This window comes from Streptopelia decaocto (genome assembly GCF_964273445.1).
Source record: "Streptopelia decaocto genome assembly, chromosome: 3".
NCBI classification, from domain to species: domain Eukaryota; kingdom Metazoa; phylum Chordata; class Aves; order Columbiformes; family Columbidae; genus Streptopelia; species Streptopelia decaocto.
The window spans coordinates 28,532,731-28,546,776 of NC_138656.1; the positions used below are offsets into that span (position 1 = coordinate 28,532,731).

Below are 14,046 nucleotides of genomic sequence, written 5' to 3' on the forward strand. Positions count from 1 at the left end.
GGTAAATGAGAGCGGCTTCACTGTCCGGATTGCTGTTGAGATACTGGCTACTCCTCTCATTCCAGGACACTGAGCTTGGTCCCTGCCTATGTTCAGTGGAGGTTTCACAAGCTGATCAGACTAAAGGAAGCAGCTGTTAAACGTTGTCCTGTTTCATGATGAGTATGGAGTGGGCATCTGGAAGACTTGAGGAGAAGGGGGAAGTCGCTCACAGAAAGACTGGATGCTTCTCATAATTGAATTATGGCTCACTTATGTGCTTGCCATGAACAATATTTGTGAAAGCAAGATGGAGATTGCTGAGACAGAGGAAGATACTTTGAATGCTGCAGGCAACCAGAAAAGGGTGCGAAATGCCTCTGCTGGCCACGAGGGCAAGTGTTGGGGTGTGTTCTGTTTGTACACGGACACCACATGCCTTTGGCTGCTGAATAATAAATGTAAGAATATGTTTGAAATTTGCATGTGTTTATTTTAATTGTGGAAAGAATGTTTTATAATCAGATCCTTTTATAATCTGATCCATAATGAAAACCAAGTGTACCAAAACCAATAGTGTAGATGAAGAACATTCACTGAGTTAAATAAAACATCACCAAAATTTCAGGACAGCCTCAAAACCGATAAGTGTGTGGCATGCATCTGCTGCAGAATCTTAGCTTATTCTTCAGGCTGGTGTACTTGGAGCTGTCTACCTCTCATCTCCAGGTATAAACCAATATTTTGGAAACAGCTTGAAATTTGGTTTAGTGATAATGTTAAGGCCAGTGCTATGATAGTATCGTTTTTCTCTCTCTCTTTTTTTTTTTTTCCTTGTCTACCTTTTGACCCTGAAGTACATAAATTGTATTCTTCTCTAGAGCAGGACACTCCACTTAATTCTGTTTTGCTTTCTTCATAGCATTCTGTTGAACTACAGATACTAGGTTGCTAAATTGTTCATCCTCGCCTTTTGTTTGCTTCGCTTGGAAATTCGCATGATAAATCTCCTTTATATATGGACTATCTACATAAAGAAATTGAACGGATTAAAAAAACAAACCAAAACATGTTATCCTTGGACTAATCTACATGCCAACAAAGATTAAAATATTTCTTCACTGTCTCAGCATCTCCCCTCCTATCTTACATTCATTTAGAAGATGAGATGTTCCCAGCTGTCTAAGAGACCCTAACAGTGCCACACATATGCACGGTTGTGGAGTTTGTAGGATGCTAAGGAGTCAGCAGGGGACAGTTTAAAGGGCAGCTCTGTTGTTGGCAGAACTACTGGTCCTGCCCACTTTCTGGTCACTTCCCGTGAACTAATTCTGTTGCATCATTTGTCAAATCTGATTGAGAACAAACTCGCTGAAAAAAAAGAAGAAAGTGCATTTTAAGTCCACATGATCCATCAGAATTCTTGTAGGCTTCCACTGCAGCTAGGGAATGTATTTTTGGTTTGTTTTTATGTAGCTCGGGGAAGAGCTGTAATGTCCACTTGAATCTTTTGTAACATCTTTCATTGACCCTCTTTATGACTTCATTTCAGTTTGTGAATTTGATTTCCATTTGATTTTAATTTTTTGGGGTTTTTTTTAAGCATTAGTCTAGTTGCTGTTTGGCACTTCTTAAATTTTAACATGTAAATGTTTCTTTAATGCTTATGCTTATCAGAAGTTCTAAATAGCATATTTGGAAATAGGTTGTGGATTTTTTTGTTTTTGTTTGTTTGTTTGTTTTTGTTTGTTTGTTTTTTCCATTCTTACAACACTCGTCCTTCTGGAAAGCAAAGTTGAGAGAATGAGAACTAATTTTGCATGTGCTACATTTGTCGTATTTCTTGAATTTTTTCAGTGTTTCAAATTAGCATGTTCCCAAACAACCCTAAGAGCTACAGTTGAAATGTTGTTAAAAGACTGTATTTTTTATTTTACTGCCTTGCTGAATTCTTTATAGATATTTTTTTTTTTTTAAACTACATTTGTGAAACAGCTATGTGATCTGATTGTTGTAAAATGTAAGATGTTTTTTTGTCTTGTTCATTTGGAGCCTGGATTAGCTGGGAATAGTTAAAAATAGTTTAAAAAATTAGTTGACTTTTCTGCCTGTGTGAATCCAGCTAGCCTGACATCTATAACATTTAGAGAAAGCTTCTTAGGCAAATTTTTATTCAACTTCGGTGCATATTCTTTTTGTTGCTGTTTTGCTCACCATTTTCTAAAATTTGCAGTTGATATGTGGAAGTCAATTAATTAATTATCCCCAGTTTTGAATGTTTATTTCACTTGGGTTATGCAAATGTAAAACCAAAGAAAATGCAGTTCACTGAACATAGTAATCAGTTTCATTGTTCACATTAATTAAATGAAGTGTTCTTGATTTTGTGGGAGAAAATAGGAATGTGTGTACAGCTGCTGTTCAAAAATAGTCTTTTGTTTTTCCTCTTCAAAGAAGTCACTTTACCAAAATTCTTCCTTTCTATATGTGACCTTTACAACTAAACAAAAATGATTGCTCTTTGGAAATGTTTTCATTTTGATGAAGTATTAGTTTCAAAGAAACATGTTCCTGGTTCATAGATTTCAGTGATGGACCTTTGAAAACTAGTGATTGTCACCTTGTTTTCCCACTGGTGGCTACAGTGGTACCTGTTTGCTACTTGTCTGTGAAAGGGATTTGTGAAAAGTTAAAATGTGCAATGACTCTCTTTTCTGAAGAGGGAAGATGTTTTGAGGATTTATTTTATTGTCTATGTGTTGGTAAAGTCACTATGTATGTTTTCTTCCAGATTTAACAATGGACCATTAGATGTTAAAGATGTTCTTACAAGTTTTGACAACACAGGGAATGTCTGTAAGTCATTGCTCATTTAAATACAGTGCTATGTTGATAGAAATCTGATTGTATCAATATAAAATATTTCTGTATGAGCCCTCAATAACCATTTCATTTAGCTGAGAAACACCATTACTGTGGTCAGAGATACAGATCTACCCACCATAGTGTTGATCTACCCACCACAGTGTTTTATGTGTTACACTCTTCTATGTGGCACAGTCGTTTGTGTGCATGCACTCTTAAGTCATCCTGGTGCAAATTATTTTTGGTTCTGTGACTGTGGTGGAAACATTAGAGCAGCTGAACAGGGTTGAACAAAAAATTAGGTTAGCCCATTGTCATGGTTTAACTCCAGCCGGCAACCAAGCACCACGCAGCTGCTCGCTCATTCTCACCCACGAGTGAGTTGAGATAAAGACAGTTTAATAGGATAGAAAAGGAAGAGATAATAGTATAATAATAATAATAGAATATACAAAACAAATGATGCACAATGCAATTGCTCACCACATGCTGACTGATTCCCATCCCAGAGCAGGGATCCCCCAGCCAGCTTCCCCCATGTTTATATACTGAGCATTACGTCATATGGTATGGAATAGCCCTTTGGTCAGTTGGGGTCAGGTGCCCCGGCTGTGTCCACTCCCAACTTCTTGTGCACTCTCTGCCTTCTCACTGGCAGGACACTATGAGAAGATGAAAAGTCCTTGACTGCTTAGCAATGACTAGAACATCATTATGTCATCAACATTATTCTCATTCTAAATCTAAACACAGCACTATACCTGCTACCAGGAAGAAAATTAACTCTATCAGGCTCTCTGAGGAACAAGAGTGCAAGAACATAAGAAGCAAACTATGATACTTCTGGCTTGGACAGGGCAAACTCATACCATAGAAAAAACAAAGAAAGCACAGTCAAGTTGTGAAATTCCTCCTCACAGAATATTTTGAATTCCTAGGACATGACATGAATTCAAAAAGCAATGGGGAAAAAATGGTGCAAGAAAAAATCACGGTGGCATTGCTTACAGTTTAGGAAGTGCTGGGTGTCAGGAGAATTAATGGGCCGGTAGGATGATATGTTTGTCCTGATCTTTCACTCTTGCTGAGCATCAGTTACTGGCTGCATTAATGAGAGACAAAATGAGCTGTGAGTGGACCTTCAATGTCTGACCCAGTATGGCTCTGCTTCAGTATACTTATTAATAAAATTATCTATGCTATTAATGGACTTGAATTATAAAATTGTGGTAGATCATGGAAAAGAAGCTGAGCAAAAATGTTTAAATACTTTTGATGTAATGAGTAATTACTGTTATATATTTTTTAGAGATAGACATATAATTCTTGTTTGATTATTCTGCCTTTTTTTTGAGGTTTGTTTGTTTGTTTTCAAGCAAGCAAACTGTTAGAGACACCCCCAACTTTATTCTAAGATTGCCAGATATTCAAGAAATATGCACATATCTCTTCCTCCTTATCAAAACAATTATATAGAAATTGTTCTGAAATATACATTTCATCTCAAAACTCCAGTCTTAGTATTATAAAGCTATGTTTCAATAAACATTGTTTTTTAATTAACAAAAAGGTCAATTTATTTAATAGACTTTTGCCTTCGAAAGGAAAAAATAATCATAAACTGTGTGTTCTCCTTTTCAAAATTTGCTAGCTTTCATTTGGTTCTGAACATTAAAGATAGTTGTATGGTCCAGCCACAAAATACTTCAGGATATGTTCTCCAGCTGTTGACAAAGGGAAATTTGTTCTCTGATTTCTGAATGAAAGTTATATCTAAGGGATATATGAATATCCAAATTAATAATATTAAGGCTGAGAAAGAAAATCCACATTTGTAATTATGGTTGACATCAGCTACAGATGTAGGTATCATGAGCTGGATGATAAAAACACTTAGATTTAAGATATTTACTATCTGCAGAAAATGCTTTGCTTAAATTATGGGAGGAATTTAGAGAGATTTGGTGTTGTGTATTCTCAGAATAGGAAAAAAAATAGGAATAAAAAAAGGAAAAAAAATCCAAACTGGGGTTTGGATCCAGAAAAAGTGTTGTTATATTAGTTCATTAGATAACAACTTGAAAAACAAAGATTTTTTTTTTTTTTTTTTTTTTTTTTTTTTTGGTCTAAAAGTGCTTCCTATAGTGGATCAAGACAGTGTACCTTACTCTGTGAAACATGGTAACATGATTTCTTAGTCTTCATTCTTTGTCTGAGTACTTAGATTGTGATCAATCCACAGAAATTTCCTTGTTAACGCAAATAATTTACTCTGCTGAAGTTTTCATATGCTTTCGTATTGATAGATGTGCTGTCAGCTCTTCTGTTAACCTTTTTTCAGTATTTCAGATACTTTCTTATTGATTGAAGATGGTAGAACAAGACTTTAATAGGCACAACACCAGTGCTAACGCAGAAGTAATGAGACATTTGTAGTTCTTCTTACTGTTTCTCTGTTTATACCAAGATTCACATTTGTCCTTCTGCATTTAGGATTGCTTTGAGGGTTCATGCCGTTCTATTAGACACAGTGTTTGATAAGTCATTTCCACATTCACTGCTTCTGCATTTGTAAATGTCTGTGTCTGTCTGTACTGATGTACATATTACTGATTTATACCCATTTTACTAAGCACTTTAGATTACACTCTGTTAGGGTAACTGTAAAATAGTTGTCTTCTGGCAGCATGCAGTACGGGCTTGGAGCGTAATGATCACACATTTTTGCCACCACCTTTATGTTGTAAATGTCCCCAATGTCCAAGCCAGAGTAGCTGCGTCTGTCACACCATCATAGCAAAGTTCCCCAAACCATGTGTTTATTGAGCTGTGCTATTTGGGTCACACCTGACTGATTTTGTGCACTACTGTTATCCCTTGATTTGAATTGGCTCTTTGACCTTTTTCTGTGGATTTCTTGGCTCTCTTTGTGTTAACCCACAGTGGAAGTGGTCTGCAGTAATCCTGCCTTCTTCTGCCCCCAAAGTTAACTACAGTTAGGTTGACTATTTTTTACAATTCCTGTGGTGTTCTTTAAGAACTTCATATTATCAAATGATTGTCTACCCTGAAAAAACCTCAAACGTTTAAAAAATGGTCTTTAACAGTATGAGATTATTTCTTCTAATACCTAATACTAATAGAACTAGCCAATATTGAATATATGCATCTACACTAGCATGCTCTGAAGGAGTGAAGGGAGACATTGAGTAGTTATAGACTTCAATATTCTTTTTAGGACACGCTGCATAGTCAGATTTTATTTACTGGGCACTGAACATTACTTAAATGATTTGGGCAGAGTTATCAGAAAAAAGTTAAATATTTTAGTGTTCTGTGTATTCACTTTGGCTGCCATACTGAGTATTTATCAAGAAGTTTAATGTTTTGCTAGAGATCATTAGATTATGCAATAGTTGTGCATTAAACAGAGTAGATTTTGTAAAAACTACAATATGTTGCAAATGACATCCTTGTTAAACATACTGATTTGCTTCAAATAACATGGTTTGTGTGGTTTTGGGGGTAGTTTTTTGTTTCTTCTGGCAGAGTTCCTTAATACCTTTGTTTAAAACAAGCTCTTTCAGGGGGCATTTCTCTGGTCTTTTTGTTTAACTTTTTGATCTTTCCACTTATGGTGTTTAACAGCCACATCACCATCCGCCATCAAAAGAAGAGTGGTAGAGCAGACTTTAGCTAATAGCAGTGTTTTTACACTTCCGGTAGATATCAACTCAGTACAAGATGTGCCACTAGCTGGCAGCATTATATAAAATATCAATAAGCAGCTTTTTGAGGAATACTTGTGACTGCTTCCAAAAGTGCTGCCTTATACCAGTAAGACTTCAGGACAAAAGTGGAGCCGGCTGCAGTAGCTGTAAATGGTGCATTGCAGAGTCCCAAGAGTTAACTCTGGAAATTGCCTCTGCACAATGTCGTGTTCAAACTTGATATCTACACTTGTATTCTGTCTTTTTAAGAAAGATTTCCGAAGATGCATTTTTATTGTAGGATTGCTACTGTGAATGAAAATTCACACTGCAAGTTACAATTGGTTTTCCCCTTCCCAGAAAAATGTCTTTTCTTTTTTTTTTTCCCTCTCTCCTGTTCACCCTGTGTGAGAGAACAGTTTCCATATGGAAACACTGAATGAATTCTTCACACAGACAGGATGCAATGTCAATGCACTTCATTCAGCTTTAATTCTGTGGATAAACAAAAGACAGGGAAAAGAGGGCTAGAGTGAAGAAAAGCATCAGTCTGTTCATTTTAGACAACAGTATGCCATCTGTTAAAAAGATGGTGCATCCTGAGACCATCTCTGATCCTGAGATAGTCTTTTAAAAGAACCAACGGATCCCAGGCAGAAGGTTCAGTGGTGCCATTGTGGGACAGCATCACCTGGCTCCAGGAGCCACATGCCATGCTCATCCTTGCTGAAGAAAAATCTTTTCTGCAATAGACTGTCCAAAAAGCAAGGAAAATTCTGCAAGAATGAGCTTTTCAGAGTGTCACCTTCCCCTGCCTTCCTAGTGGGAGAATGCAGCTATGACCGAAATGCTTGTATAATTATATCCCTGCAGTAATCATTTAAAATGATATATACATTTAAATTAAGGGAAATAATAAAGGGCCAAAATATAAGCCTCTTTGCTAATGGCCACTGGTCTAAGTAAGCTACAGTGTTTGTAAAGGAGAGTTTTAAGGAGTGAAATACAGCATGTTTGGGGGTTTTCACCTAGTATCTACCTCGCGTTAACACAGAAACTAGATATTCTAAAGTGCTCAAGTAGTATAAAGTTGCAAATATACTATAAGCAATAGCAAAACATTTTCTTGTAAAGTGCACGTAGCATTAGTTAATAATATAACTTTTTCAAGAAACAAGATGTTCAATACATACTCATTTTATTTCCTACTTGGCTGAGTGTACAATTACATGTTTTGGAACTAAAAAAGCAGCAGAGGGTGCTACAGTTACAGGCCTACCCAGGCACATATTCCAAAGTTTTTGCTCCTGTAGGCAAGTAGATCCTGCAAAGATCTAAGCTTTCAGTTTGGAGCAGCTGTAAATATGATAGCTTTACATTCTGTTGCCTCTGTTTATAGAGGAAAACACATAATCTATGTGAAATCCAGAATAAGTAGCATTACATATTCAGTAGTTTTCTTGATTTTTTTTTTTTTTAATGTTTTATTGCTGGAAAATGTTGCACAGTTTCCTGAAAACAGTGTCTTGATATAGCTACTGTTACGAAACACCTACTCACCATCTTTAGAACAGTTTTTGTTTGTGCTGATTTTACTTTTAGAAATTGAAGTCTCTGCAACAGGATTTATATAGGAGGTTTTTGTGCTTTTCTTTTTTTAATGTATTCTCCCCCCCAAAACGAGCAAGCTAAACTGGAAAATATTTTTGCCCCTTCATATAAGATTTTTAATGAAAACAAGGGAAGGATGTTTCTTAAATTTCAAGTCCACCTAAAAGAAAAAAAAAAAAAAAATTTCTCCTTTTAGTTTTCACTTTTTTTTTTTTTCCAGATTGCATTAATTTGAAAATTGTGCTTTGTAACTCCTTTTTAAAGTTTATTTTTAAAAAATTCTGCTTTAAACCAAAGAACCTTTTCTTCCTTCTCTCTTCCTCTCAAATAACTGGAAGGTGAGGGGTACATGATTACGTATGTGTTCAGAGAGCCGCTTGTTTCTTCAGAGCTCACTCTGCATGACTCAAAGGTACCTGAGCTCCTCTATGGAGGGTTATTGGCAGCTACTGATTAGTGGTGCCTGGAAGGACAGATGCCTTCAAGCTGCCTGGGGAAAAGCATGGGATGGCATCCTTTATGGCAGCAGAGGTGCTCCTGTATTTCGTGTGACATTACCTGGAGTCAACAAGGGAGCAGACTGTGTTTTTTGGTTGCTGCTGTGGAAGTTTCCTCCCATTTTTTAGAGGGAATGTCTTGTTTTCTGCGGTGAGAAGTGTACCAGCTTCAATATGCATCCTGCCTCTCTGTGCATCAGTGGGTGTTCTCACCTGAAGAAACTGCCACTCGTCGTCTTCTGAGCCTTCTCTCATTCCACCGGTGTGGCAGCTTGAAATTGTTTACCGTGTCAGAACCCCACACCCTCTTGAAAAAGTCCTCAACAAAAAATAAATTGACTGGAAGAGCATTTGGATAGCAACGATACATGTCGTTTTGAATGAAATATCATATTTATGATACCTACAATTTACTATTCACTATGCAGCTTCCTTTTAAATGAAACATTTCGTGATGAGGGTTAAGAAAAAACAGCTGTTTCCTCCCTCCCCTCCCCCATTCAATTCACTTCACTGATTCAGTTTACAGCATCATCCCAAGCAGTCACATTGACATAACTGGCATAAAGCTTACAGAATGGAGCAGAAAATAAGTATATGGGGAGAAGCAGGTACCTTTTAAATTACTCTTGCTACCAGAGTTGTTTTTATGAAACTCTTCTCTGATGGAATGTCAGTGTTTGCTTTGTTTTAAGTACTGTCCTGCAACCTCCTGCTTTTCCCCACTCACTAAAATCTTCTATTCATCAAGAGCCTATATGTGAAAAAATAATCATAACTGTGATCAGGGATCTGTGTCCTCTAAAGTATTTTTTTCCTGCTACATATTCCAACATAACCTGACCCTGTGCCTATACTTTCAAACATGGCACCAGCTCAGGGAAGTGGGAGGTGAAGAAGCCCAGCTGAGCTCTTCTCTGGACCCTTTTTCTTCCTTAGTCAGTTTGAAGTTTTTGTAATAATTGCTTTGCCTGTTCAGGATATTCCAATGAAAACCTTTTGGTAAAAATATATGAATCTATTAGAGCAACTGCAGTTACTTTTCTGTGTTGTTGAGCAGTGTTTTGTACCTTGGCACTCTGATGAGCTGGGTTTTTGCATCAGATCTGCTGTCTTAACCTTTATAGAAATTGCTGGTATAAGCGTGTTTCTAAGTGGACTACTTGTGCTAGTATGACTTTATGCACTGGTGTTGACCTTCCATAATCTGAAGCATTTTTGGAAGTATTCTGTGTATTCTAAATGGATTATCATGAGAAGTTGGACCTTTTGTTTAAAATAATTGAAAGACTTTGAAGGTAGGTTGTAACACCTTAAATTAGATTGGTGGAAGGAAAAGACTGAATTATTTTAATTAATTAATGGGTTTCACATTAGATAACTTCTCTGAATCACCTTTTTAATAGAGATAGAGTAAGATAACAGTGGTAAGCATCCCTTTAAGATGTGCTATGCTATTGATTAAGCTTAGTCTTTTAATGCATTGTGGAGTTCTCTCTTAAAAGATTTCAAATTTGAGCATAATTGGAATAAATAGTTTCAAATTAGTTGTATTTAGCTTCATGTGAACTAGGTTGTTGCAGTTTGGGTGGAACTTGCATGTTTCTTTGTAATTGTTCATCTCGTTTTCACCATTCCCTTTACTCGCCATGTTCTAGCTGTGCTTTCAACATTGCTCTCCACAAAAGCCCAGACATGAGGTGCAAAGAATGCTCAAGAAATGCCATGCTTGGAGTATATCCTTGAGTAGCTAACTAACTTCTGTTTGCTACCGTGCCAAGTTGCTGATGGGATCGAATTTACATGTCAGATAAGGCATTTATCTGTATTGTAATATGGTCCATGAGTGGCTGTACTGTGGAGGTAGCTGGGGCAGTCCCTGTTCTTCGTTTTCTCCATACAAATGTTAGGCATAACTTGCAAGTTATTTTAGTTCTGTTTCAAGTCTTTTTAGAGATCTTTTTAAAAGTTGCACGGTATTTAATTTTAAAAACCATGTTCAAATGGGTGAACTCGTTGTCTTTTTAAAATGTTGGGGTGAAAGGTTTCAACTTAATTCACAGAATTGCATCGAACAAAAGTATTTTGAGTAAAATATTTCTGGAAGTGATAATTTGAAACCTTTGCTGAATAATATATCCATTTGAAATTTTTTTATCTGATGATAGTTCTGACTGAAAAATATGATGAAAATTAATCTACGTATCAGTGACCAGATGAAAATCCAATGTAGAGCTATTATTAATGTACTTCACTTGACAAATTAAATACTCTTATTGAGTCTCAGTACAGTTGAATAAAATCCTGTGTGTTTTAATAATTTTTCAAAATATTTTCAATAACATGGAAAAAAATAGTCAAGGCATTACTCCAGAAATTTAAAGAGATAATTTTTGGTAAACCTGATGGATTAAGAGAGCCTCCTATACAAGTGGTTCAGTAAATGGAAAATGCATGAGGAACATGTGTGCAACTGCATGTTTGTACTAATTACTGGAGGCGCAGTCCTGTGGTTTTAAATTGAGACCGCAGCCCACCTGCAAAAGACTTAAGTGACATACTTAGATATAGAAATAGAAAATATCTCCTGATATCTAATGGTAGTCTTTTTTACTAAAGCTTAAACTTTTATTGTCTTGCTCATTGGCAAAAATGAAATTTTCTTTCATAATAACTTTTTAGGTATTTGAAGTCATCACATGTCCTTGCCTATATATTATTTTCCACATGTTGAGCAAGCCAAATCTATAATTTCTTCTTAAGCTATACCTTTTGCTAGATTCTGACTTTTCTTTAGACTCTATACGTTTGGTTTCTATCTTTCTTGAAGAGTGTTTGTCAAAACTGGGGACAATAGTCCAGTTGAGACCTTCATAACGCTAAATAAACCAGGTGATTTTGTATTTTACTGCCTGTAATGCAAATATTGTATTTTCCTTTCTTACAGCAGCAGGACTCTGATTCATGTTAAGCTTTTGACTTGCCGTAAGATCCTGGTCCTCTTCAGAAGGGATGTTATTGCTGATTGTGTATTTAAGTAGCAGATTATTCTTACCTAAGTGCAATACCTACTACTTGTCCCTGTTGAACTTTTTCCTCTGTTTCCAGACTTCTCCCAGTTCATTGCTTTTGTCCTTTGAAGTCTAACTTTCAACATACTGGACTTCCTAAATTGATATCTTGCTAATTTTATAAGCAAATTCCTTCCATCTAGATGATCAGTAAAAACACTGAACAGAAAACAGTCTGCTGTAGGCATTTATGGAAAATCCACCTGATAAAATCACCTGCTTTTACAGTAAACAATTGAGAATTGTTCTCCAGAGTCTGTTTTCTTTGTCAGCTCTGTACCTGTCTTCACCAAATTTTTAGACTGTGTTTCTCAATAAATTATCAAAAGACTTTCTAAAGTTTTGATATAAGACATCTACTGCTTCTGCCCTCTACACAAGCCTCTTATATTGTTGCTCTGGTTAATAGTTTTTTTTAATTAAGACATGTAATTTATTTTTTGTTGTTATACTTTATCATGGAATATGCAACAAAGGAATGAAAAATGCGAATCTTTCTTGAGTTTTTAATTATGTGAAGATGAGGGAGAGGATGAATCGAATGAAATGTTACCCTTGATTATAGAATACTTTCTGTCTTCTGCACTGAAAGTTGCCTGATGATTTTCTGTCTTATAGTTTCATTCACTTCCTGAAAGCCATTGTTTTAATCATTTGTACTGCAGATGTATCGTATCTAAGGTTCTATGCACAGTTTTGTCTGAAGGAGAGCTCCAGCTAGGCTGAGATGTGTACTGTTTTTGCAACATGTTTGGTAGTCTAGCAAAAATTAAAATAGGATTGTAATAGCACTCTAATACCCTCTACCGCCCATGTCCCAACATTCTGTAAACGTGATGGAATGTAAAGTAATGCAAGATGATTTTTTTTTTGCTGTTGTGGTTTGTTTACTTATTTGGTTTGTTGCTTGGGTGTTTGTTTTTTTTAGGGGGGAAGACTGGGAGGGGGCTTTTTTGGTACTTTGGAAGTACTCGAGTGTGTTTGTGCTTCTTGCACCAGAGAAAGGGAAATCTGCAGGTCATATGCAGAATTTAAATTTGAGCATGTTAAAACTAAATTTAAGCCTCTTATACACTAGTGCTGGCTGAATGTGCGTTTCACTATCTAGATTTTTTTCCAATTTAATTTTTAGGTTTCCCTTTAAATTTGGGCCAATTCCAATATTTTAAGTCAGTGTTTTGAATATGTGCTTTATATCAGCTCAGAAAAAGGTACATATTGCACTATACTCGCCAAAGCAGTTTTTTTATATTAACTAATCTAAAATATCACATCTCTGAAATAAATATTAGATCCATTTTATGGGTAGGAAGTGTCACAAGCCTCTAGATTTGTTGCGGAGCTGTTAACGGGGTAGAAATGGGAGGGAGACCCAAGACGACTTCCAGTGGTGATGGCATGCTGAAGGCCACGTGCAGACCTGACTTCTCACCTCTCCCACATGTAGGTTCCTCGTAGGCTCTTTGTTAAATTCTGCCATACTACATTTTCAGGAGTACTTGCTCATTTTTAATGCTGCCCATTTGGGTTATCTAAAGCGAAGGACTTGGGCATCGATGAACTGAACTTTAGGTGCCCTGACAATAAAATTTAATTTTCCTTCAGGTAAGGAGGCATTTCTACACACATAGTGGTATGGGCTGGAATTCGCCACAGGCGGTACTCCAACATTTGTGTGTTGTTAACTCTCCCTCTCTTTGGAGGTTCTCCTCCCCTTCTGCTCTGCCCCGGTGAGGCCACATCTGCAGTACTGTGCCCAGTTCTGGGCTCCCCAGTTTAAGAAGGACAAGGAATTACTGGAAGGAGTCCAGTGTTGGACTACAAAGATGATGCAGGGCCTACAGCACCTTTCTTATGAGGAGAGACTGAGAGAGCTGGGTCTGTTCAGCCTGGAGAAGAGAAAGCTGAGAAGGGATCTCATCAATGCTTATAAATATCTCAAGGGTGGATGTCAAGAGGATGGGACCAGACTCCATTCAGTGGTGTCCAGTGATAGGATGAGGGGCAATGGGCACAGACTGAAGCACAGGAGGTTCCATCTGAATATGAGGAGAAACTTCTTTACCTTGAGGGTGCCAGAGCCCTGGAACAATCTGCCCAGAGAAGTTGTGGAGTCTCCTTCTCTGGAGACATTCAAGACCCGCCTGGACACATTCCTGTGCAACCTGATCCGTGTGAACCTGCTTTAGCAGATGGGTTGGACAAGATGATCTCCAGAGATCCCTTCCAACCCCAGCCACTCTCTGATTCGTGACGCAGTGATTCTGTTCCTAACCTGATGCATTCACAGTCTTAAATCCTTTCCTTTATTAA

At 37.0% G+C, this 14,046-nt stretch overlaps 1 protein-coding gene across 1 annotated transcript in view; it reads left to right on the forward strand.

Moving 5' to 3' along the window:
• CAMKMT (calmodulin-lysine N-methyltransferase) overlaps positions 1 to 14,046 on the forward strand; it is a 216,509-nt gene that overhangs the window by 15,170 nt on the left and 187,293 nt on the right. Inside the window, exon 3 of the mRNA XM_082047746.1 lies at positions 2,771 to 2,835. Within this exon, the coding sequence (XP_081903872.1) occupies positions 2,771 to 2,835 (65 nt within the window). The remainder of the gene's footprint in view (positions 1 to 2,770; positions 2,836 to 14,046) is intronic.